Source organism: Tachyglossus aculeatus, chromosome 13, assembly GCF_015852505.1.
Source record: "Tachyglossus aculeatus isolate mTacAcu1 chromosome 13, mTacAcu1.pri, whole genome shotgun sequence".
In the NCBI taxonomy this organism is placed as follows: domain Eukaryota; kingdom Metazoa; phylum Chordata; class Mammalia; order Monotremata; family Tachyglossidae; genus Tachyglossus; species Tachyglossus aculeatus.
Window position 1 is genome coordinate 19,099,991 of NC_052078.1, and position 26,904 is coordinate 19,126,894.

At 42.3% G+C, this 26,904-nt stretch overlaps 1 protein-coding gene across 1 annotated transcript in view; it reads right to left on the reverse strand.

Annotated features, from left to right (window-relative positions):
- Positions 1 to 26,904, reverse strand: part of MYO3A (myosin IIIA) — a 124,390-nt gene that overhangs the window by 17,288 nt on the left and 80,198 nt on the right. The window contains exons 20-30 of the mRNA XM_038755712.1: positions 26,209 to 26,362; positions 25,188 to 25,276; positions 24,464 to 24,593; positions 23,718 to 23,797; positions 23,113 to 23,190; positions 22,181 to 22,386; positions 18,175 to 18,286; positions 13,008 to 13,170; positions 10,996 to 11,131; positions 7,839 to 8,745; positions 6,694 to 6,841 (exon numbers count right to left, since the gene is read on the reverse strand). Coding sequence (XP_038611640.1) covers positions 6,694 to 6,841; positions 7,839 to 8,745; positions 10,996 to 11,131; positions 13,008 to 13,170; positions 18,175 to 18,286; positions 22,181 to 22,386; positions 23,113 to 23,190; positions 23,718 to 23,797; positions 24,464 to 24,593; positions 25,188 to 25,276; positions 26,209 to 26,362 — 2,203 coding nt within the window. The remainder of the gene's footprint in view (positions 1 to 6,693; positions 6,842 to 7,838; positions 8,746 to 10,995; positions 11,132 to 13,007; positions 13,171 to 18,174; positions 18,287 to 22,180; positions 22,387 to 23,112; positions 23,191 to 23,717; positions 23,798 to 24,463; positions 24,594 to 25,187; positions 25,277 to 26,208; positions 26,363 to 26,904) is intronic.

A 26,904-nucleotide genomic window follows, 5' to 3' on the forward strand; every position in this document is an offset into this window, starting at 1 on the left:
ACTGTACCTCGATCTCGTTTATCTCGCCACTAACCTCTCACCCAAGTCCTGCCTCTGGCCTGGAATACCCTCCCTCCTCCTATCTGACAGACAATTACTCTTCCCCACCTTCAAAGTCTTACTGAAGGCACATCCCCTCCCAGAGTACTTTCCTGAATAAGCTCCTTTCCTCTTCTCTCACTTCCTTCTGCGTCACCCTGACTTGCTCCCTTTATTCATCTCCTATCCCAGCCACAGCACTTATGTACCTATCTGTAATTAATTAATTAAATTTATTTATATTAACATCCATCTCCCCCCGAGACTAGATTGTTGTGGGCATGGAATGTGTCTATTGTTATATTATACTCAAGTGCTTAGTGCTTTGCATAAAGTAGGTGCTCAATAAATATGATTGATTGAATGAATGAATGAACAAGTCCTTAACTTTATGTCGACCAACATTGTTGCACTGTACTCTTCCAAGCACTTAGTACAGTGTGCTGTACACAGTATACACTCAATAAATACCACTGATTTGGGATTGACTATCCTCCACTTATCTCTCTCGTTCAACTCACGTATTCAATCTGCCACCAAATCCTGTCAGTTCAACCTTCACAACATTGCTAAAATCCCTCATTTCCTCTCCATCCAAACTGCTACCATGCCGATACAAGCATTTATCATACCTCGCCTTGATTACTGCTTCAGCCGCCTTGCTGACCTCCCCGCCTCCTGTCTCTCCCCACTCCTATCCTTACTTCACTCTGCTGCTCGAACCATTTTTCTACAAAAACAACAACATTCAGTCCATGTTTCCCCACTCCTTGAGAACTTCCAGTGGTTGTACATTCATTCACTTCTGCAAACGGAAACTTCTTTCCATCGACTACAAAGCATTCAATCCCCTTTCCCTTACTTTAACTTACAGATTTCCCATTACAACCCAGCTGCATGCTTTGCTCCTCTAATGCCAATCTCCTCACTGAACTCCATCTTGCTCTATCCTGCTACAGCCCTCTCGCTCATGTCCTCACTCTGACCTGGAACTCCCTCCCCCTTCATAGATGTCAGACAACCATTCTTTCCACCTCTAAAGCCTTATAAAAGTCACATCTCCTGCAAGAAGCCTCCCCTGACTCAACCATCACTTCCCCATTCCCCCTCCCTTCTGTGTTGCCTATAGCCTTTAATCTGTACCCTTTAAGCTCTTGATATCCATCTCACCCTAAGCCCCACAGCACTTACGCATATTTCCATAAATTTATTTTACTGTCTCTCTCCCCCATAGACAGTAAGCTACAGGGTACATGTCTATCAACTCTGGCTACTGAACTCTAAGTGCTAATTACAGTGCTGTGCCTACAGTAAGTGCTCAATAATTGATTGATTAATTGGAATTGATGGTGCTTGGGGCACTCTCAATTTCTGAAGAGTTTCAGAGGCAGGGTTACAGCAAAGCTGAGAGGGAGGTGGTGGTGGGTTTTCTCTATCTTAGAATGGCTGGATGGAACCCATTGCTCTCAAACTAATCCAGCAACAACTAACACTTGGGGAGCAGCTGTCAGCTGTAGAACTATTCAGTATGTACTAAAGACAGAACTGGCCCTTATGGGCAGCCTGGAGCAAAGGTTGTTAAGGATAGTTCCAGAGTATAATGAAAGGAGAAGGAAATCCCAGGTCTTCGTCAGGCTCAGCCTGCAACCTAAAAGATGATCCCCCTGGCCCCCCTACACTGAGTTCCAGGTTGAATCCCAAGTGGCAGTTCACTCTGGGGCTGCAGCTGATTTCTAAGAGTCCTCAATCAATCAATGGTATTTATTGAGCGCTTACTAGGTGCAGAGCACCATACTAAGTCCTTGGGAGAGGACAATAATCAAATAGGGATCCAGGCAGACTCCTGCAGGAGCTACCACAAAGACTCATTTCCCAGCCACCAGGGTCCCTCTTCCCACCTTTGCAGCCTTATAAAATTATATCTCCTCCAAGTGCCCTTGGGTGGAGATGCTTGAGGAAATGTGCCACCTAATACTCACAGGGCCAGATGCCAACAACAGTGGCTATTTCTGTATCCCAGCTCGGTTTCTGTAGCATTTCAATTTTTGTGGTTGGCATGGAAGTCGTGTCGGTTTGTGATCATTATGCAGTGCCAGCTCTGAAGATGATTTTTTTCTCTTTACGGGCAGCTTTTAATGGAAACCATAATTATCAGGAACAAGAACCTCCCTCAGACACTTTTCTACTAGTTCTTGATTCTGAAAATGTAAAAAAAAAAATTCTGAGAAGGATTTAACTGTTCAATAATAGGAGAAGATTCGGAATGAAGTGGTCGGCATATTAGATTCTAAAACTTAGTATGGGGTGGTAAAATGAACTTCTGTTCTCAGACTAATTGGCTTAATTTACCCAGAGTTATATAACTCTCTGGCCCACACTGCCACGGACGATAAAATTTTGGTGTCATGAGGCTTGCACCTGAACGGTTCATTGGCATGAAGGAAATCAGCAACAACTGAGATACTTTACAAGTAACTGTCTAAGTTTCTAAGCATGAGTAGCTCTGCGGTGGCTACTATGGCATTCATTCTATGAGATCATGTTAAGCCCTCTTGTTGGTTCAATGGAAGGAATCATGGGATCTGGATCTTTAGTCGTAGCTCTGCCCACTGCTGCCTAGCATGGGCAAAGAGTGCACCCATGTCTGCCTTCTTGCATGTTCGTTCACTCATTCATTACTTCACTTGTATTTATTGAGTGTTTACTGTGTGCAGAGCACTGTACTATGCTTGGGAGAGTACAATATAACAATAAACAGACATACTCCCTGCCCACGATGAGCATTCTGGGCCTCAGAGGGAACATGAACTGTCAAAGGGATAAGAGCATGTGAGTGATTCTAAGAAAACCACTACCACTAGAATCAATTCTTCTGCTCATGACCATCGATCCTGAAGGGAGATTCCATCATCACAAAAGCACAGATAATTTAAAGACAAAGGTTTCCAGACCCACATTATACTGCTTAGTCATCATCATCAATCGTATTTACTGAGCGCTTACTGTGTGCAGAGCACTGTACTAAGCGCTTGGGAAGTACAAATTGGCAACATATAGAGACAGTCCCTACCCAACAGTGGGCTCACAGTCTAAAAGGGGGAGACAAAACCAAACATACTAACAAAATAAAATAAATAGATTAATACTCCTCTCTGCCACTGCACCATACTTCTGCTCTAGCTATAAATTACTGATAACAGTGCAAACTACCTTGGAATTTAGTTGATTATAATAACCTCTAGATTATCTGAGTTACTTGGGGTGGGGTGTGGGGGGAATGACAAAGGTAACATGGATTATAAAACCAATAGAAACCTCCCCAAACTTCACTTTATACTACAATTTCCACTTTCTCAGAGAAGCAGCATAGCTCAGTGGAAAGAGCACGGGTTTGGGAGTCAGAAGTCATGGGTTCAAATACCGGCTCTGCCTCTTGTCAGCTGTGTGACTTTGGGCAAGTCACTTAACTTTTCTGCGCCTCAGTTATCTCATCTGAAAAATGGGGATTAAGACTGTGAGCCCTACGTGGGACAAACTGATCACCTTGTATCCTCCCCAGCGCTTAGGACAGTGCTTTGCACATAGTAAGCGCTTAACAAATGTCATCATTATTATTATTATTATTACTCGAGAAAAGATCTTGGGTATGGGAGTCAGGAGACCTGAGTTCCAATTCCAGCTCCACCATTTGCCAGCTGTGTGACCTTGGGGAAGTCATTTAACAACTTTATGCCTCCATTTCCTCAACTGTAAAATGGGGATCCAATACCTGTTCTCTTCCCCCTGAAACTGTGAGCCTTATGTGGGACAGGAGCTACGTCTGATCTTCTTATATTGTATAAACCTCAGCACTTAATAGAATGTTTGGCACACAGGAACCATTCAACAAAATTATTATTATTTTTTTTTATTATTATTCTCCAACTTTTCACCTGAGCTGCCAAAAAGTAACATTTGATTGGCTTAACACTTCCCAATCCATTTCTTCCTGCCCTTCAGTAAAGGTGCTAATGAACAGTGAAAAGATCCACAGGAAGTTAACAAGAGGGAGACAAACTAATTCCCAAACTGGATAATCAGAGCCTGGGATCTAATTCAATTCCCAGTATCATCCAGCTGCCCAGCAGAGCACAATTCCTTTCTATGACTGATAGTCCGATAACCAGCCTCCTTCAATTGCTTGCCAAAGCTCTGATCGGTACTTACTCCCCAGTAACCTAACTCTTCTTATGTTAAGTTCTTAGTCAGTCATAGGAGCTTTAGGTATTGGAGGAAAGGTTGTAAATATCAGGCTATGTAAACTACTGAAAAAGGCACTATCATATTGCTTTTTGTTTTTTTTTATGACCTAGCAGAATTATTTTTCTTAAAAACATCCCCTTAAAATCTCCAGGCCATTTTCCCTAGCTCTAGAACTTTCTAGTTGATGGAGTTCTAGAACAGCTACATTTAGGAACCGGCATAATTCTTTATCCTAAAAGGGAGGTGAACTAGCTAACAAACTACTTCAGAAAAGGAAAATAATCCAGGCTTATTTGGCACAAAGAAGAACATTCATTTCTCCCACAATCTCATTGATTCTTTTTTGGTTAATGAACAATTTTCTCCTAGAAAATACAAAAACCAGCATCTTCTGAGTTGTTCAAACTGTCAAATGAATAATGTTAGTTGATTCAAAGATAAATGTAGACATGTCTTTTTGCCTCAAATGCAAAATGCGTTTCTAGAAGCTTGTGACAGAGCTATAAAATGACACATCAAAGTAGAGAGAGTTTGGCCCATTATCATTTAGAACACTAAGGATATCAATCTAAATTACCTCTCTTAAAAAGATGAACAAAACAGCCAGAATAATGTCCTTTTCCGGGAAAGGGATAGTAAGGTTGCTGTGACTGTAAAAACTGCACCAAAAACATATCGTTGCTTTAAATGTGTAATTCAAAGGAGAAGAGGACATTGAGTTAAATAATAATTGTGGTATTTGTTTAGTGCTTACTATGTGCCAGGCACTGTACTAAGAATTGGGGTAGAGAGAAGCAAATCAGGTTGGACATAGTTCCTGTCCCATGTGGGGCTCACAGGCTCAATCCCCGTTTTACAGATGAGGTAACTGAGGCACAGAGAAGTGAAGTGACTTGCTCAAGGTCACAAACCAGACAAGTGACTTACCCAAGGTTACGCGGCAGACAAGTGGAAGAGCCGGGATTAGAACTCATGATCTCCTGACCCCCAGGCCCGTGCTTTATCCACTATGCCATGCTGATTCTCCTGAGTTGGGTTTAGTATAACATTTCACTTACTGAGGTGCTATATTAACCCATTACAGAGAGGCTTCATTAGTTAACCAAGCCGCCCAAAGATTTGCTTTGTTGAAACAGCATATATTCTTCATAATAAAATGGAGAAAACATGCTCTTTGTACTATTTTTATGTAACCAGGGCTTGCTTCTCTGTAATGATGATGATGATAATAATACTAATCATGGTATTTGTTAAGCGCTTACTATGTGCCAGGCGGTGTACTAAGTGCTGGGGGAGATACAAGATAATCACGTTACTGTGGGGCTCACAGTATTAATCACCATTTTACAGATGAGAACAGGCAAAGAGAAGTTAAGTGACTTGCCCAAAGTCACACTGCAGACAAGTGGCAGAGCCGGAATTAGAACCCAGATCCTCTGACTCTCAGGTACATGCTCTTTTCCTAGGCCATGCTGCTTCTCTAAGTACTCAGTCAAAGGAAGTTTGACTCTTCCTTTATTATATACGGTCTCTTGGTAAGAAAGGGGAAGATGTGGAATGTGGTATGATTTTGTGTCTTCCTTACAGATCTGATGGCTAAAAGTAACTTGCCCACTAACTTGCCCTGCCTTTTACTACTACTAATAATAATGATAGCATTTATTAAAGCGGTTTCGGTGTGCAAAGTACTGTTCTTAAGCGCTGGGGAGGTTACAAGGTGATCAGGTTGTCCCACGGGGGGCTCACAGTCTTCATCCCCGTTTTATAGATGAGGTAACTGAGGCCCAGATAAGTGAAGTGACTTGCCCAAAGTCACACAGCTGGCAATAAATTGGCAGAGCCGACCACATTTTGGGTTCTTCCAACCCCAAGGCAGTGACTGGACTCCAAGGAGGCTGAGGTACGGGACCCAGAGCTGCCCCCCTCAACCTCCCCAGAGGTGTTTGGGGGAGGCTGCTGTCAATCAGGGTAACTCCTGACACCCAGGAGGTATGCACAAGACTGCAATATCATCCAAAAAAAGGCACTCTCATTAAACCAGCTTAGTCCAACGCATGCATCCGCTTGGGTAGAAAAGGCTCAATAAGCACCAGGCACACATTCTTTTGCAACTGCCATTTCTGTCACTGGGCCTTTTCTGGATGGACCAGGTGATGGAAAAACCACCTGGGAGATTTTTGTGGGAAAACTCTCAACTTAGCAGAAACAATGGGTGGAACTAGTTCCCATGGAAGGGTGCTGTCACCCATCACCATATGCCCTTGTCCATTTCCTGCCAGCTCTTGGATTAACAGAAATTACACATATAATGAGGGGGTTCAGTGAATGACAGTCTGTTTCTCTAGGGTCATCTACAGTTATGAAACCGGGTGCTTTCAGGTAAACATTTAGACTTACTGTGCTGAATTTTACCTGATGGGTATGCAGAAGGACACACTTGCTTATTGTTTGGCTTCTCTATGAGGCAGACATTCAGGTCCACAGGCTTCAGTTGATGCAACCAAGTCATTTCATTCCGTTTTTGCTGTAGGGCAATATAGTCTCCAGATAACTGTGGTACCTAGAAAGAAGTTCAAACTTCAAGTTAGGCCAATAAAAAATAAATCAAAATTCCAAACATGAGGCAGTGAGTTGACAGCCCCTGACTGTTGATTCCTCTGTGCCTCTTTTGTATCTGTTATGCCTCAACACAAAAATCCATCGCACTTAGAAGAACCAATAGTGAATTACTGCTCTCTAGACCCTTTACTGTCAGTAGTTGTTTAGTGTTTCCCACAAGAAGAGACAATGCAGTGAACCATTTAATCACACTAGGGCAGGGATCATTCTGTGTTTAGAGCAGTGAAGAAACTCTGGAGCATAAAGAAAGACCATACAGGAGAGGGCTGATTATGTTCAAGTCTAAAGGATTGTGTCACTGGTGTGAACTGTGTAGCTATTGTCAAAGATGGCCATCTGAGTTAGGTGCAGTCACACTATCTGAACCTGTGGTCATAAAAGAGAGAGACAGAAGGCAGGAAGCGGAGAATGGGTAAAGGAGAGGAATAAGGATGGAAATGAAAAGGGAGCGGGAGAGAGAATGAGTGACAAGGTGAGAAAAGGAGGCAATGAGGCACAGGGTAAGGAGATGGGAGTAAGAGAAGATGGGAATGAAGGAGGAGAAGGGCAGGGAAATGCTATCATGGCAATTTGGGGTTGAGAAAACCATTTCAGCTTGAAATGAAATGAAACATATGCTCAGCACCTCCACATTCTGGGAAAATTCCCCATCCACACTATGAAATGAGAAAGTAGGCGTGTAGTTTAAGGGGTGAATTATCAGACTTTTGACTGATGTATTGAAAATAATATTCCCTTTGACCCAGCTATTTGTTTTAACCTATGATCACTCACTTGCTTAAGCAGATAACTCTTGATGGATTTCACTTCAACCCTCACTTGGCTCCTTATGAGAAAGGTGAGCCAAGACAATTGTTTTCTGCAATCCATCAGTTTTATAGATTTAACTCTAGGTATCCCAAAGATTCTACCCTGAAATAATTCATTTACCAATCTACCTGCTTTGAAAAGGAGGTCACATCACAGGCCTCTCTCTCTGAGATGGCTTTTGGAGTCCCATCCCTTCTCGCTCTTAGAGTTGGGCTCCCATTGCTTCTCGTTGAGTGGGAATCAACGTTCTGAGTGTGCTCGATTGCTAGCCTCCCTGGAACACAGGCTCCCTGGTGTTTGCGAGGAAGGGACTGGTCGGGATTCCTTAACTGCTGCCTACTTCGATAGCCCCAATATTTGCTCTGAATCACCAAGGCTGCTTTGTCTTCCTCTTCCAAGCCTTGAGTCCTTTGCTCAAACTCCCCTTTCGCAAGGTCCTTTGTGGTTTTTGTTTGGTTCCCTTGAAGACTAGTTTCCTCGTGCTTCAGGTGGCTTTCTTGGCGATCTTTAGACCCCATCTGGGACAGGATCTGTTTTTGGTGGTTGCCGTGGGTCTCTGGCACCATTAAAGGTGAGGATTTGTTAGTGTTTCCCTCCTGTATTTGGTGTCTTGGGAGACCTGGCTCTTCTGATGCTCTGTTACTGACTGGGGACATTTTTCTTTCTTCCTCAAACTTCTTCTTGTCCACGTGGCCTCGATATTTCTTCTGGATCATCATGGTGACATGGTCTTTCCTCTCGGCTTCAGTGATGGCTTCTGGTCCCTTCCCCTCTCTGCATTCTGGGCTCATTTCTGATTTGGGGATGTCTGTCCCCCGCAATTCTTGGGTGGCATCTGTTTCACCAGGATTGTTGACTTTTTCCTGAGTTCGGGGTCCTCCAGAGTTTGTTTGAATGATGATGGTGACCCCTACTGTAGTTTTACAAGAAGATACGGGGGTGTTTTCCTTACAGTTTGAACAGAATCCAACAGTTTCACTACCAGAGAGTACGTTGTCAGTATTTGCCTTCTCCACAACACAGTTGCTGAATTCACTATAACACACAGGAGAAACAACAAAGAATTCCAACAATAAGTGGTATATGATAATATTTAGGCACAAAAGAATAATATGACTACACAATGCTGGAAACACCCAAAGTTTCTTCTTAACAGGAAGACTGTAAAAATGTTTTCCAAATATCGGCACACATGTTATTTGTAAATTGCCCTAGGACTTTGAAAGAGGGTGAAATCAAATCACATGAATACCAAAATATCACACAGGTTTAGATTCCCATGAGAATCTGCATTTTAGTGAAGGACCAAAACTATAGGTGTTCACTCCTCCCCGAGCAAGACACTGATGGCGAAATACTCCAAACTTAGAGCACACTGTGAACTCGGCCTAAATTTCATGTCAGAAAATGAATAAGGTTTTATGGCACTCTCCCAAAAGCCCAGTACAGTGCTCTGCACGCAGTAAGTGCTCAATAACTTCCACTGATGGATTGATAATAAGGTTGTCAGATTCCCAGAAGCCAGTCTCACTGGACTGTAAGTGGACACAGAGACCTATAACAATAATAATCTTGATGATGATAAAGTACAACTTTCTAGCCAAGTTATCTTATCTAGGCTGGTTTTGAAAAGATCCTGATTCCTCCCATAACTCATTGGCCAGTTTTGCCTGTCTTCACTTCCCTAATAGCTTTCTAAATGGATTTTATTTATGTCATGATCCCTTAAATTGAAGGGCTATATAGTGCAAAAAACAAAGTATGGCCACATGTCTGCTAATCTCATTGCTGGCCTGGATTGCCAAAATCCCAGCAAAGCACTGAGGAGATTTCTATCTTCTGAGATTAACAGACCTGGGAGCCCAAGAATTCCCAGAGAAGCAGCATGGCCTAATGGATAGATCAGGGGCCTAGGAGTCAGAGGACGTGAGTTCTAATCCTGGTTGTTTGTTGCCTGCTGTGTCACCTTGAGTATGTCACACTTCTCTGTGCCTCAATTTCCTCATCTGTAAAATGGGAATTGAATGCCCATTCTCCCTCATACTTAGACTGTGAGCCCCATGTGGGATCGGGACTTGTGCCCAACCTGCTTATCTTGTATTTACCTCAGTTCTAAGAAGAGTGCTTGACACATAGTAAGCACAATACACATCCCATAATAATGACAATGATGGATGCAGAAGTGAATTTTCTTAGTCTCCAAGAAAGGCCAAGTACAGTGGCACCTTTCTATACCTATTCTAGCTGCATTTGTTTGACAGAGGTAGAAAGTCCAGAAATTAAATGTTCCTCATTTACTGCTAAGTGGAGTACTTGGGAATAGCAGGATTTTGGTTCTCACTGCTACCCAGGGAGCATCTTAACAATACACTGTAAGCAAAAAGAGCAGGCTAGCAGAGGTCACAGAATTCCCATCTCACTTTACCAAGCTGGGGCCAATGAAGACCTAAGGTTCCAATGAACCACTGTGTTTTACCAAATCTTGAGAAATTTCTTAATAAAAAGTGTAATAATTTTTTTAGTATGCACAGTATTTTAAAATCAGTTTTTATAACAAGATATTTGAGATAAAACTAAAGCAACTAAAGTCAAATAACCCAATTTAGGTTTTTCAAATTCAAGACTATCAATTTTCCTTAGATTCTTCGGGACTTTGAAACATAATTGACATTTTAGTTGGACTGACCTGTTTCTAGAGCCTTTAGGGATTTCAGTTTTAAGACAATTTGACTTTAGTTGGATTTTGGTGATATGTTGTTATGCTAATATGAATACTGTAAGCTCATTGTGGGCAGCGAATGTATCCGTTATATGGTACTCTCCTAAATGCTTGTACAGTGCTCTGCACACAGTAAGCACTCAATAAGCATGATTGACTGACTGGCTGAATAATAATGATGGTATGAATACCCCTTAACATGCACACTTCCCCCATTCATTTGAGAAATCTAAGGGCATATGCAGTGCTGTTACTGGGTCACACTAATGGTCAATCCATCCCAGTTATCTGCTTTCAAAAGTGACAACAAGAATCTTGGAGGAACCGTATATTATTCCCCTCTAGACTGTAAGCTTGCTATGGACGGGGAATGTGTATTGTGTTGTACTCTCCCAAGCACTTAGTACAGTGCTCTGCCCACAGTAAGTGCCCAATAAATATGATTGATTGATTGATCAGTTACCTTCCTTGACCCTAAACCTAATATTTAGGAATGAATGATGGCCAGCGGTCATCCCTAGCCTTTCCCTCTACATTTTTAAATCTACCTCTGCGGGCCACTTCACCTTTTTTTTCCCAAACTCGTTTGGTCCTGACACCTCTGGCAGCGAGGCAGGTTGGTTGACGACGACAGCACTCTGAGAGAGGGGTGGGTTGCTTCGTTATTGGTTTTATGAACACTTTCTTGCTGGTCGACATCTCCTGCATCCAACACAAATCAAACCCAGAGATGCAGCAATTAGGAAATGAACGTGTTTCACAGAGGAACCCAAATGTAGGGTGAATTCTCATAGGCATTCTACCCGTTACATCTGGAGGGAAGGAGGATACCTAAAGAGTATTGGACAAAACTGACAAGAAGTGTTTCTACTGAGAGGCAGGCTGAAGTACATTCAAGACCCTTCTAGATGAGAAGACCTGTGAAAGAGGATAAGATACAACTAACAGGGGAGGGAAAGGCTTAGGGAGGAATCTGGTGTTGTAGATAAAGCATGAAGAAAGGCTAGTGCAGACCAAAGCACATGCAAGACTGGTGCTTAACTCCAACGAGAGAGAATTTTAAAGCTGGTGGCAGAATGAAAAGGAAATTAATTTGTCAGATGGTGAGAGGATGGAAGAAAGGGCTGGCTTTTGAATGGGGGAATGGTTACATCAGTTCCAGAGACTGAAGAGCTAATGCCTTGGAGAGGCTGTTGTGTTTGTAGCAGGATTTCTCCAGTGATACTGGGGTGCTGAAAGCCTGGAGATTTTCTAGATAAAAGAGATGTGAGGAGAGAAAGGCAGATAGATTCAGACCAAGAAAAACAACAAAGTCATAAAAAGAAGAAAATGACAAGTCTGAGGGGAAACAAAGAGATGTGGGAAGAGTCTGAGGATTTTTTTTCCCTCATCAGGAGTTGCCTTTAACTTTGAGGCTATTTGTGAAGGAGACTGAGCCCCCATTTTATCTTGGCAGGCCTAGCAGAAGGGGCAAACTAAATGCTATGTTGAGGAAGCTCACTAGGAAGTAGAAGGAAAACAGTACTTACTGGCTTAGGGTTTAGAAATAAAAGCTTCTGATTTATTCTAGAGATATACAAATTCTTTATGGGAAGCATAGCCCCTAAGAGCTACACAAGATTAAAAAATTCAGGCAAAAGAGATTTATTTACAGGGCATCTTATCTACCACCTCTGTTGTACTGTACTCTCTCAAGTGTTTAGTACAGTTCTCTGTGCACAGTAAAGACCACTGCATGATCTTATACTCGGAGATCACAAATAATTTCTGAATGATATATGCTGGTACTGCAAGGTTAAATGACTTGTTCAAAGTTACACACCTGGGGAACAAGTCAAAGATACAAGTGGAAACATAATCAAATCTTTTGGACTGTTTACCTAGTGATACCTAATTACTAGGTTCTCAGCCTCAGCAACACCCCAAAGAAAAAGAAAAACTACCGACAAACAAATAATTTCAACAGCTCAGAACAGAAACTAGAAAATAAAGTAATAACATGTATAAACAGGATTTTCCCAAGGCTAGTAGAAAAAAATACACATTCCTTGTACACAACAAAATTTAATTGAGTTGTCATCTGGGTTTCAAAAATTATGCAGGCATGCATAAAATGGGGAGAATTCATGCCCTCTGGTGAAAGTTTTCATTATAAGTTCTGTGAGCATATTAAAACATAGTGCAAAGTTTAATACCATCTTGCTTGAAGACCATACAATTAATTATTGAATTCAATCAATGAATGCTCTATGCTGTGTAAATTAAATTTCAATCCTGCACTGTCACAGCACAAAGAAATGTTTGTATCAATTGAAAATGAAAGTAATCCTTGAATCATTCAAAAGATTTTTTAAAGTAACCTTGATAAACCAAATGATGACACACTCAATCTAGTTCAGATTCTTTTTCATGAATCTGTAAAGCCATATGAAACTTCAGCATAATGAAATCCTTAATCACGTGCCTCAGCTGTAACAGAGTAAATTTAAGTAGTTTGTCCCAGACAGGTGCTCTGATATTTTCATCTTTAGTCGGGCACTTTATTTCTATTCAACTGGAAAAGCTATTTAGGGCTTACCTGACTGTATTTTTCCGACACTTTCCTCCCTCTTCTTTTGAAGTTTTTGATACCTCTTTGACCCCAGGAATCCTCTGACATAGGCCTGTATCAATACAATCTTGTCAACTTTTTCCTTTCTCATTAAATTCAACTGCTCCACATGATAGTATTTAAGGAACACCTTAAAAAGAGTTAAATGAAAATAGCACATGGTATTTGGTAAACTCTCTGCGATTGAAATGGTCTAGCCTATCCTTTGACCCCTTTGTGTTGGTTGAGTCAAGGGCATGCCGGGCATTGCTCTTTCCTGTTCCTATCGGAGACATCATCGGGGGGAGGAGACAGAGAGATTAGGGAAAGAAGTCTCAGGCCTGGTAATTCCACTTGCAGAAGATTTCTACCACCTTTGGCACTCTGTACCTGGCCTCTCCACCCAGGGGTAGGTAGTCTTGGGTAAGGAAAGTAAGGGAGGAGGAAAAGGATTTTGGGTCCTGATGCAAGGCCAGCTTCAGTTTGGAGGCAAGTGTAGCAGCCATTCAGGGTAAGCAAATATCTGTAGCTGACCCTGCTTGGGTGAATGGGTCCTTGGTATTTCCAGTTAAATCTTCTGAAATCTTCCAGTGGGATCCTGTACTTGTCATCATCATCATCAATCGTATTTATTGAGTGCTTACTGTGTGCAGAGCACTGTACTAAGCACTTAGGAAGTACAAATTGGCAACATATAGAGACAGTCTCTACCCAACAGTGGGCTCACAGTCAACTCTTAGTACAGTGCTTAATATGCCACAAATTATTATTATTATTATTATTATTATTATTATTATTATTATGCAGGTCACAGTTGACAAAATACTTTTGATAATGCTGGTTTTCAGTAATTCTCTACTCTGGCTTAGCCTCTTGCCAGAAATGGAGAGAGTAATGGGAAGCCCAGATGGTTTCCACTGTCCTCTCTCACTCCCCTTTCTTCATGAGGATGCTATAATGGTGGCATCCTGGAAATCCTGAGGCATTTCTTTAGCGCTCCAGATTTTGAAGAGCCTGTACTCGAGCTGACTAAGCAGCTCGTTCCCTCTGTGCTTGTCGATAGATGTCAGTGGGTGTGTAAAATGAGATCAGGAAACTTTGCCATTCTTCATGACTCGCACTGCAGTGAAGCTATCATTCATTCAATCATTTATTCATTCATTCAATTGTATTTACTGAGCACTTACTGTGTGCAGAGCACTGTACGAAGTGCTTGGAAAGTACAATTTGGCAACAGATAGAGACAATCCCAACCCAACAACATCAAGGGTTACAGCAAGAGCCACCTCTTCACATGCTTGGATTAGATTTTCAAGTTTCCCTGCGGGCTTTGATGTCAATATATTTAGAACATTGTGTGTTGCTGACAGTTCATTTCCAATTCAATCTGTTGTAAAAGGTCATCACTTTCACCCACCATATTAGAAGTTGCTCCTGGGTTAAATAACTTTATCCATCTTAATGGATTAGCAAAGGTGAAGTGGAAAAATTCAAAAGGCTTTAAAAGACCCTGAACTATCAGATAGACCCTGCATAGCATCAAGTGGCCTGTTTCTGCATTAAAGTCCATCTGCACTTCACATCTTGTGCCTGATAGTGAAGCACAAAGTAGCCCCTGAAAAAATGATACCATCATGGGCTCGGAGAGTAAAAATCGTAGGCAGAAGCTTTGGACCTTTCCATGGTATTTGGTGGCTGAGATTTATCTGGCTTCGCTGGATCAGGAGGGTCAGCAGGATTTTCTGCTGCACCCTGACACAGTCTACTGACCCAGTGCTTGTTGGAACTGGGAGCAGTGGTGAAAATGAGGCTGATGGCTGCCCTCATTAGAAGCCCCACAGTTCTTATGTATATGTGTATAGATCAATAATTCTATTTATTTATATTGATGCCTGTTTACTTGTTTTGATGTGTCTCCCCTGTCCCTCTAGACTGCAAGCCCATTGTGGGCAGGGACTGTCTCTATCGCTGAATTGTGCTTTCCAAGTGCTTAGTACAGTGCTCTGCACACAGTAAGCACTCAATAAATATGACTGACAATGCATAAATGAATTAGATTGTAAGCTCCTTAAGGGCAGATAGCAGGAGTTCGGTTGCATTCCTCCAAACATTTAATATGGGGCTTCATACTCAGTAGGATATCAGTAAATGTCACTAATTGGTGATTTTTTTTTTCTAAATATGAAAATCACCTCCATCTGGGTCCCATTCCCTGTAATTGTTCCTGCTGTGGAAAATGAGCCCAATACAGACATTCCTTAGAAGGCTGCTTTGGCTACTTGATCGATGATTACAAGATACTTGCTGCAGCGGTTTACTTACATCTTAATGTGCACGTTATTTTGAGTTATTTGAGAGTGTGAGTTTCCCTACAGCCTGGCAGCACACAGCGGGGTCATCTAGTGGATGGGGGCATGAACTTGGGAGTCAGAAGGACTGGGTTCTAATCCAGCTCTGCCACTTGCCTGCTGTGTGACCGAGGGTGAGGGACTTCACTTCTCTGTGCTGCAGTTTTCTCACCTGTTCTCCTGCCTGCCCTGGCTCCCACCCCCACCTCTCCCTTTATACTTAGGCTTCATGTGGAACAGGGACTGGGTAAGTCCTGATTATCTTGTATCTACTACAGTGTTTAGTACAGTGCTTGGCACAGAGTAAGTGCATAACAAATACCACAATTATTATTATTATTATTATTAAGAGAAGCAGCGTGGCTCAGTGGAAAGAGCCCGGGCTTTGGAGTCAGAGGTCAGGGGTTCAAATCCCGGCTCCACCAATTGTCAGCTGTGTGACTTTAGGCAAGTCACTTCACTTCTCTGGGCCTCAGTTCCCTCATCTGTAAAATGGGGATTAAGACTGTGAGCTCCCTGTGGGGCAACCTGATCACCTTGTAACCTCCCCAGTGCTGAGAACAGTGCTTCGCACATAGTAAGCGCTTAATAAATGCCATCATTATTATTATTATTATTTGATCTCTTTGTAACACTGGGCCAGTTATTTAACTTCTCTCTGCCCTCATTTTCCCTACCTATAAAACAGGGATGATAGCAATATCCATCTCTTCCTTTTTCACAGGAATGCGGTGAAGATATGGGATAATTGATTACAGTGCTTTAGGAAAAAAGTTCTATTAAAATCTGAAGTACCATTACTATTACAGTACCCTCTCAGTTCTTCTATGATCTCAGTGCTAGTTCTGGCTACGGGTTAGCATTCACCTCTTCTCTCTCTCAATAACATTTTGCCTAGAACTTATGAGGATTAGCAAATGAAATTGAGTATTCATGCAGAATATAAATGTCTCTCAAGATTTTCCTCTTTGCCAAATCTGAATATAAATGTGTTCAGAAGGAAATCAGCACTGGGTGTCCTGTCGTGACGGAACAAACTATCCAAATGGCCCAGGGGAACATCCTGCCCCCAAAGTCATTATTTTTCACTTTAGACCCTAAGCTTCCAATTCCAAAGGTCACGTTTATTTATCTCCGAATCCTCTGAGGCAGCACCTTGGAATGCTGGGACTACACCTCCTAGCATTCCCTGGAATTGCCACACAGACTCTCTCCCTGCCCCACCATCCACCTTCCAGTGTCTCCCCCTTTTAGACTGTGAGCCCACTGTTGGGTAGGGACTGTCTCTATATGTTGCCATCTTGTACTTCCCAAGCGCTTAGTACAGTGCTCTGCACACAGTAAGTGCTCAATAAATACGATTGATTGATTGATTGATAGTATTAGTCGTAATAATAATGGTATTTACTTACTATTCATTTACTATATGCCAAGCACTGTATTAAGTGCTGGGGTAGAAATAACATAATCAGTTTAGACACAAATCCTGTCCCACATGGGGCTTACAATCTTAATAGGATGGAGAACAGGTACTTAATCCCCATTTTAAGGATGAGGAAACTGAAGTTATACAGCAGGGACGTGGAGGAGGCAGGATTAGAATCCAGGTCCCTTGACTTTCAGGCCCATGTTCTTTCCCCAAGGCCATGATGGTTCCCAGTTTCTCAAGTAGAGAAATTAAGTCAACTATCCTTAAATATAATTAGGAACCTTGGAGCTGATGGACTCCTCGATTCAATTTCATAACTTTGAGGTCAAGAGCAGCTCCTGGAAATTCTTATATGTAAACTCAAAGTAAGGGCCAAATTCACAAATTCTGATTTGATAGCATAAAAGCTCAGAGGCTATTTAGAAGGGCAATAAAATTCCATTTCCTGGAATTCTGGGACACTGGAAATCCAATCCTTTCATCACCTACTTCTTGCCTCTTTCCTCTCCTGCTGTGTCACTACTCTGTGCCCAGAGAAAAATGCCCCTAAGCCAGACAGCTTCAGTAGCCCCCGAGTTTCTTCCATAGTTCTGTTTCTTAGGAAAAAATCTATTACCTGAGAAAGGGCTTGGTTTCAAACTTTTCCAGTCAAATGGGATTATATTTTTCTGCAGCTTGCTGCTGACCTGAGAAGACCCGAGAAGCAGCATGGCCTAGTGGGTAGAGCTTGGGAGTCAGAAGGACCTGGGTTCTAATAATAATAATAATAATAATAATAATAATAATAATAATAATAATAATAATAATAGCATTTATTAAGCGCTTACTATGTACAAAGCACTGTTCTAAGCACTGGGGAGTTTACAAGGTGATCAGCTTGTCCCATGGGGGGCTCACAGTCTTAATCCTCATTTTACAGATGAGGGAACTGAGGCCCAGAGAAGTGAAGTGACTTGCCCAAAGTCACACAGCTGACAACTGGCAGAGCCAGGATTTGAACCCATGAACTCTGACTCCAAAGCCCATGCTCTTTCCAGTGAGTCACGCTGCTTCGTGGCTCCACCACCACTGGCTCCACCACTTGTCTGCGGCATGACCTTGGGCAGATCACTTCACTTCTCTGTGCCTCAAGTTATCTCATCTGTAAAATGGGGATTAAGACTGTGAGCCCCATGTGGGACATGGACTGTGCCCATTCTGGTTTGCTTTCACCCATCCCAGTACTTAGTACAGTACCTGGCACATAGTAAGCACTTAACAACTACCATTAAAAAAACCCAACAAAAAATCACTTAAACTACTCCTGGTCTTCAGCCTAGGATAACTGACATGGCTTCCTAAAGTCTTAATGCAAGATTGTAGGATATAGAAATATTACTTTGGTCTTTCCAAGAGCCCAGTTGTCGAGACCAACTTTTTCCAAGATGGTGGCACAGGTGTCAGGGCTCACAGGAGGTTTCTCATTTGATCGATAGCAGAGGATATAGTACCTAAGGGCAGAAATAGAGTCTGTTAGTACCATAAAAGGGTAAAGACCACTTATTCAGAAATGCTACTCTCCCTGCTCAGTCTAAGCTAGACTGGGTTCAGTGTCCACTCAGTCCCTATCACCCCAACCCTGCACTCTTAAGAGAGCTGTCTTCCAAAGTCAATCTATCAAAAGTATTTAAGCACCTCCTAAATTTAGAGAGATTATAATAGAGATAGAAGACATGTTCCTGCCCACAGGGTCCTTACAATCTGGGGGCAATCCTGCCATTCAGTGAACTATGTTATTATTCAGTCATAAAATAAATCCTTGAGAATTCAGAGTCAGGGAGCTTGTGGGAAGGAAAAAGCAAACTCCTCTACTGGACTTTGAATGCTTGAAAAAAATCACCAGTTTTTTTCACAAAATGTACACTGTGCCCCTTTGCATTCCCTATTCTTCGATTCATTCACTCATTCATTCAATCTTATTTATTGAGTGCTTACTGTGTGCAGAGCACTGTACTAAACTCTTGGGAAGTACAAGTCAGCAACATAGAGAGACGGTCCCTACCCAACAACGGGCTCACAGACTAGAAGGGAGAGACAGACAACAAAACAAAACATGTAGGCAGCTGTCAAAATCATCAGAACAAATAGAATTAAAGCTATATGCACATCATTAACAAAATAAATAGAATAGTAAATATGTACAAGTAAAATAGAGTAATAAATTTGTACAAATATATACAAGTGCTGTGGGGAGGGGAAGGAGGTAGGGCGGGGGGGATGGGGAGGAGGAGGGGAAAAAGGGGGCTCAGTCTGGGAAGGCCTCCCGGAGGAGGTGAGCTCTCTGTAGGGCTTTGAAGGGAGGAAGAGAGCTAGCTTGGAGGATTTGTGGAGGGAGGGCATTCCAGGCCCAGGGAAGGATGTGGGCCGGGGGTCGATGGCGGGACAGGTGAGAACGAGGCACAGTGAGGAGGTTAGCGGCAGAGGAGCGGAGGGTGCGGGCTGGGCTGTAGAAGGAGAGAAGGGAGGTGAGGTAGGAGGGGGCAAGGTGATGGAGAGCTTTGACACCAAAAGTGAGGAGTTGTTGCTTGATTTGTAGGTTGACAGGCAGCCACTGGAGATTTTTGAGGAGGAGAGTAACATGCCCAGAATGTTTCTGCACAGAGATGATCCGGGTAGCAGAGTGAAGTATAGACTGAAATGGGGAGAGACAGGAGGATGGGAGATCAGAGAGGAGGCTGATGCAGTAATCCAGGTAATCCAGTCGGGATAGGATGAGAGATTGAACCAGCAAGGTAGTGGTTTGGATGGAGAGGAAAGGGCAGATCTTGGCGATGTTGTGGAGGTGGTGAGACCAGCAGGTTTTGGTGATGGATTGGATGTGTGGAGTGAACAAGAGAGCAGAGTTGAGGATGACACGAAGGTTGCGGGCTTGTGAGACAGGAAGGATGGTAGTGCCATCTACAGTGACAGGAAAGTCAGGAAGAGGGCAGGGTTTGGGAGGGAGGATAAGGAGTTCAGTCTTGGACATACTGGAGGTGCTCAGAAAGATCTACCCTTAAAGCCAGACTTTCATGCAAAGTAGATTTGGGGAAGGTGGCTACTCTTCAAAATTTGTTCTCTGAAACAAATAGAACAGCCTTACCAGAATAAATGTGCCAAAAGGCCTGATGAATTTATGCAGTTAATTTATAAGCTCACTCAAGATGCATTGCACACCCAGGAAGGTCATTTAGTTCTATTAACAGCACTGCGGGGCCTTTGCAAAACATTCAGACTCAGTGAGATCCTTTGCCAATGTAAGAAAAAACCTTAAAAGTCAGTGACAAAATACAATCCAATAATTTTACCTCTAATATGTCCTGGGACTTGGGAACCAAGGCACCTATTTTTCTATTTCAAACACTGTATTTTCCTCCTCACCTTTCAATATTGCCACAGGAATTAAATGTTCATCATAATTTTGGCATGACCAAAGGCATGAACATCAGTTTCAGTTTCCTAAAAACAGGGTGCTTTACTCTCTAGTCAGTAATAAGGCTGGCTAACTATGGTACTCAAAAATACTGGACACACCATTACTGAAGCTTCTCGAACACAGTAGTAGATAGGGGACACTGGAAAACCAGACTGTCCATGTAAAAACAAATAGGAACCCTACCAACAAAGCCAAGTTCAGAATTGTCAGAATTTAAGAAATCCTGCAGTCAAAGAACTGATTTTTCTTCTTCTTTTTTTTTTTTTTTTTGGTTTGTTTGCTTGAGAAGTATTCTGGACAATCTTCGTGGAAGCTAGGCTGTAGGTGGGGTATGCAGTGAGGATGTGAACCGAATAGATTTCTATTTCCCAGTTTTAGGTGGCTATTTTCTCTTGGCATTGATGACTCCTGCCTTGTACTTGAAAGACTAATGCATCTGCCAAATTAATGCTTCGGGACATAACAATAGTGTTCTTGGGTGGAAACAGGGGCTTGGTTCATGTCCCGTCCCCATCCTAAGCTTCCTGGTGCCAGGGGCCTAGCTGTACACAGAAATGTATAGAGGAAAGCAGATTTAACCAGTTTTTATATCAAATTCATCAGTCCACACTGGCCCATTCCTAAATCTTAAATAGACAATCTAAATGACAAAGATGATGACGGATTCATGAGAAATTTCTGTTTTCTCAATATCCAGCTAAAACCCTCTTTTTCAATTTGTACTTCACTGTTTTGAAACTTTTTTAGAGTTTTCAAAAACAAATCTCCAGTTCCTTCGCTGCTGTTTAGGGAAAATGGCTTGTACTATTTACTAGGCTAAATACCTGAGAAATACCTAGTGGCCATACTTTTATTTTACAAAAGCCCCATATGACCAGCCTAGGACTAGAGTTCCCATAGCTGATTTTTAATAGACTTGTTTAAATACATCACTACCTTGAAGAAATTTCCTCCCTCACAAAGTTAGTGTCTCGTCAGTGGGTACCGAGGCTTCTCATGGAGCTCAACAACTAATTGCTTACAGGATGATATTTCAAACTGAGCAGAATGGATCCCCCTGATGCTTCCTGCTTAATTCCATTTTCTGTTTTAAGGTCTTCCGGATAAAATGATTGGGGGGTATCCCCTTCCTGTGAAATGATGGGCTTGCCTCCTAATTTCCCAGGGTTCCAGATGATGATGATCTCATTCTCATCTCCAGATTAAGTTCTCACGGAGAATTTTGCCCTGTTGTTGTAACGTTTTCTTGGTCCTCTCTAGACTGTAAGCTATATTGTGGGCAGGGAATATGTCTGCTATATTGTCATGCTGTACTCTCCCAAGAGTTTAGTACAGTGCTCTGCACACGGTAAGTGCTCAATAAATACAATTGATTAATCTCCACGAACGTAACATCAGTGCCATCTCCCATTCGACCATCTGGCTTCCTGTGCCTAGAATTTTCCTTTTCTGTTTTCCATCTTCTCTGGTCTCTGGCCTGGAACACCCTTCCTCTTGATATCTGACAGACAATTATTCTCCCACCTTCAAAGCCTCGGCTGAAGGCACATCTCCTCCAAGAGGCCTTTCCTAAGGCTTTATTTCCTCTCCTCCCACTCCCTTCTGTGTCACCCTGATTTGCTCCCTTTATTCAATCCCTCGCTCAGCCCCGCAGTACTTATATACATATCCATAATTTATTTATTCACGTTAATGGCTGTCTCCCCCTCTAGACTGTAAAATCGCTGTGGACAGGGAATGTGTCTACCACCTTGGTTATACTGTTATACTATGCTCTCCCAGGTGCTTAGTACAATGCTCTGCACACAGTAAGTGCTCAATTAATAGGATTGATTGATTGATCAATCACTGGAATTTCTTGGCTGCCCTGGAAAAGAAAGACCTCAAGATGGAAGGTGCTCGTGGAAGTTGTCGACCCCCAGATACTCACCGCTCAACGAAGCTGGCAAACAGTATGCGATGGGAATAGCCACACCTCCGGATCCGAGCCGTTTCCAGAATCCCCGTGTAACGCAGCTGAACCAGCACTTTCTCTCTGTCAAACTTCTTGGCCCGACGCTCACTGTTGGGTTTTATGCAACGTACAAAGTGAGGCTGGCCAACCACCATCTTCGAGAGCAAGTCCATCAGTGAGTACTGCAAAGCATAATCAAGACTCAGGATCCACTGTGATTGATCAATCAATGAATCATATTTATTGAGCACTTACTGTGTACAGGGCACTGTACTAAGTGCTTGCGAGAGTACAACATAACAATATAACAGACAGTGAGCTTACCGTCTAGAGGATCTAAACGCCCGAAGTATTCATGACTGGATCAAGGCTCATCTGTCATTTATGAGATGGGAGACTCCAATATCATAAGTTTCCCTAGAACCCAATTAATGTTCTGCACTCAGTGTACACATATATTTTATATGTGTGTTTGTGTATGTAAATATGTACGCATGTAGGTGTTCTTCATACTCAAAAAAGAGGCACGGCCTAGTGGATAGACCATGAGCCTGGGAGTCAGAAGGACCTGGGTTCTAGTCCCAGCTCTGCCACTTGTCTGCTGTGTGACCTAGGGTAAATGACTTCACTCCTCTGTGCCTCAGCTACCTCAACTGTAAAATGGGGATTAAGAGTATGTGCCCCACATGGGAAAGGAACTGTGTCTAACCTGATTACTTCGTATCTACCCCAGCACTTAGAACGGTGCCTGGGACATAATAAGCGCTTAACAACTACCTTTTAAAAAAAATGGGGGCATAGGCATTCCAGGGAGGTTTTAGCACTTGGGCCAGGCTTGGGCCAGGATCACCAATCCAAATGATTTAAAAGTACCTTAAAATGTCATAGAAATGGAGTCCCAATCTTACCCTAAAATAAGATGCGACTGTCTGGGTTTTCATGTTTGTAGTCTCCCTTGGTAAATATGTCAAATCTCCTGTTTCACCCTACAAAGGTTAAGAGAGGCAATAACACAGTGCATTATAATCTGTAGCTTCAACAAAGTCCCATCTGAGACCCTCAGCGATTAACAAAAAAACCCCTCCAAACACCAAAAGGGCTACTAATGAATCACAAGAAAGTCCAGGATGCTGAGTAAGTTCTAGGCTGACACATTATATGTATAATAACCAAATCCATAAAGTTGTCACGGCTTGCAAGGGGAGATGAAGTGATTGATTTATTAACAATGGCGGTTGATGTTCTATTTATTTTGTCAACATCTCCGCTGTTGTAATTGCTCGGCAGTACATCGTGACCACATGTTGACTTGATACATTTACAGCTGCATGTATTTTAGGAAGCATGCTGCTTCAATTAGCTAGAAAACATGAATCAGACCTAAGGGACCTGTGTGTTTTTCATGGTTTCTTTCTGTAAGAATAGGAATTGAAAAATGAAGAGAAAACAAGCTGATCAGAAAGTAACTATTGGACAGGAGGGAGTGCCTACGACTTTAGGCTAGCGTTCTTACCTTGGATGGGTGGATTGATCTTTGTGGGGTCCTAATTTGATAATTTATTGCACTTTTACTTTTAGAATGGGCCAGATTGCCTAGAGAGGGTGAGAAAACAACTTAGTCTGAAAATCCTGAGATTATCCAGCCTATTAAACTGAGAACATAAGCAAGATGACTTCTTAGAGAGGCTCAATACCATGGAAGAGTTCATAAACTTCGAGCAGTTGGCAGAGAGGTGGCTTTCTTAAGCAATGTGAGGTGAGAAATTATAAAAAAAATTCAATTAGGTAGAATATCTCCAATCCAAAGCAGGCCTCGCTAGACTGTAAGTTTGTTGTGGACAGGGAACATGTTGTACCGTACTCTCCCAAGTGCTTAGTAAAGTATTTTGCACACAACGCTCAATAAATATGATTGACTAGCTAGGCAGGATTCTGGATTTCACATTACTATTGTAGTTCTCCCCATCTAAACCGTAAGCTCCTGGTAGGCAGGGGATGTGTTGACTAACTCTGCGGTACTGTAGTCTCTGAAGTGCTCTGTCCAGTGCTTTGCACACAATAAGCACTCAATAAATACCATTGAGGATGATGATGACGACGTATATTTACGGGGATGACTGGGGGCCATGAATTCAACTCTGCTGAGTTGAAAGCAAAGCAAAATAAAATAAAGAGGATTAACGAATGAGAGGCACCCGCAGATGTAGGTGCTGGGTCTGTGCGGAATCAAACAATCCCATCTAAAGGTGATCACCGTACCTGTTTTGGTTAGCGGGTGGCTCACAAGATGTCGAATTAGGCTGTTTTCTGACGACCGCAGAAGCAGCACAATGTCAGCTGGGAGGGTGTCCCTGTTTTTAGCCAGGAACCCGCTTGCATTATAAAGAACCTGTGGACCAAATACAAGGAGGTGATTGGCCTGCTGGAGCTTGGGCTGCAGCAACTACTAAGAAACTCTGGGATGGCTAAAGATCACCTGAGTGCCGAGGGTAATTCTACGGGATCGGAGGAGCCGGAATAAAATGGTCATAGGCCAGGCAATCTCCATTTAAACACGAAAATTTTCCAAATCTTAAAGTGCTTGTTTGAAAAATGATGCACTCAACATTGAGTAAGAGTCTAAGGGTGACTCAGAAATTCTTCTTTGTGGAGCATTAACACCCGAAGAATGCAAAGTGTGATTTGGATATTGTACAAGAAAATGAGAATGCTTACTTCAAGACTTGACTCTGAATGGTACTCAGTAAATGCCAACTTTCAAAAATGAAATGATATGGTCAGCTAGACTCCACTGATTTCTTGGAACATTTATTTTCCTACACGCAGTTTTCTAACTTTCTACCTTTCTTGGGCTACACATTTGTCTGCAATAAATCCACTGCATCACCCAAATGCCAATAAGACCGTGTTTTCCTTTTTCCCCCTTGCTTGGTACAATTAAGAGGTCTGAAAATGTGGGCCTTAAAAACATAGGCTGTCTTACCTTGCCCGCATAATGGTGAATTCCAAAAGTAAGATCCATTCTTTTGGGTCTCCAGAAGTACGTCGATTTCAAATTGTCTTCAAATTTTTCTGTAGGAAACCTAACTCGTCTTAGCTCAGTAAGTCTGAAGAGGAATCAAGGGAGACTACCACATAAAGGGGGCAATACTATATCTTCAGGGCTTCAGAATACAATACTAAATGGCCAGGTAATTCAGTTCCAAGATCCTACACTTTATACTAGTGTTTAATGATTACAGAAGTGATGGGGGGGGGCGGGGGGGGACTCTTTCAGAGCCTCTCATGTTTGATTCATAATCATTTCCTTAGGAGTTTTGCTCAGTCCAATTTTCTTCCTCCTCCCCAACTAGAGAGAACCAGCCTCCCTTGAGCTTTATGCAGAATGGCAAGAATATCACTTCTCTATCACATATGGGTGCCACACTGCTGACCAGTGGGTATTATTAAAGGCAGAGTGGCAGTCACATTCTCTGGTCATTCTGCTGTCCAGAAAGCAGCCGTCATTATGGGCAGAAGCTGCATTAGCTCTTAGCAGCTGGAGCACTTGGCCGGATTGTTAGAGAGAATCAGACACTTGTGCAAGGGGAGGGTTTTCTCTCCAGCCTGGATCTCACAGAGTGCCATACCACTTCTCTATCCTGGAGGCAGAGGGAAGAATCTGGCTCAGAACATGTCTGTGGATATGACTAAATCAAAAATAGATGACGAGAAACAACAACAAAAAAATCCCAGAGAAATCTTAAATTTCCTCCAATTCTTCCCTCTGCACTGTCTCTACTGACACGAGGATTTGGGATATCTGCCTATCATTTGGTTTCTGTCACCCCTGTTAGGTTGTTAGTTTCTCGAGGATGTGGTTTATGTCTTCCAACTCTACGGTACACTCCCAGGTGCTTAATATAGTGCTCTGCCTAGCAGGTGCTCAATAAATGCTATAGATTGACTGCCTGGGAGATGGTTTTAACTGTCCTTGGAGCTTACTTTGGGCAAAACCTACTTACCTATGAGGGTCTGGTCGGTAGCTCTGGGGAATTGACTCTCTTCATCAAGCAGAGACAGCAAGCCCATCGGTTTCTGTAGAAACATATCTAAGAGAGGCCGGTTGTCTTCATATTCAATAACTCTAGCATCAACATCTTCATTTAAGTATTCATTCTATAACAAAAATATGGTGCATTTTCTCAAATTGAGCAGTGTGAGAACATTTAACCGCATAAGCTAGAAATACACCTCCCTGAAATGCTAGAAGAAGTATAGTACTTTGTAGAAAAAAAATTGTCCATTTAGAATTTACTATTGCATTTAGATACTACAGAAATCCTGTCGACTACTCTGAAAATACGTTCTTTATATCCTGCCCCACCATTCCCCATTTCCGAAGGATACTATGAGTTTATATGCATTCGTACACTGAAGGATAGGACAGAACTCTTGGTAGACATTACCTGCAAACCCGCTTTGGATATGGCAAAATACAATTACTTCCAGTGACTTTGCTTCTAATGTGGGTGTATATTTTTTAGTACTTACCAGAGTACTGCTAGGTTATTAAAAACAACTGTGGATGTATCCCATTCAATAGTAAAAAGAACTCTAACCTTTAGGGGCCAAGTCAGTGGGATGAACACAAAGAGAGTGTACAGTAAACTGTGCTTTGAGAATGTGCATGACTAGATTTGATCTGTTTTAAGGGCAGC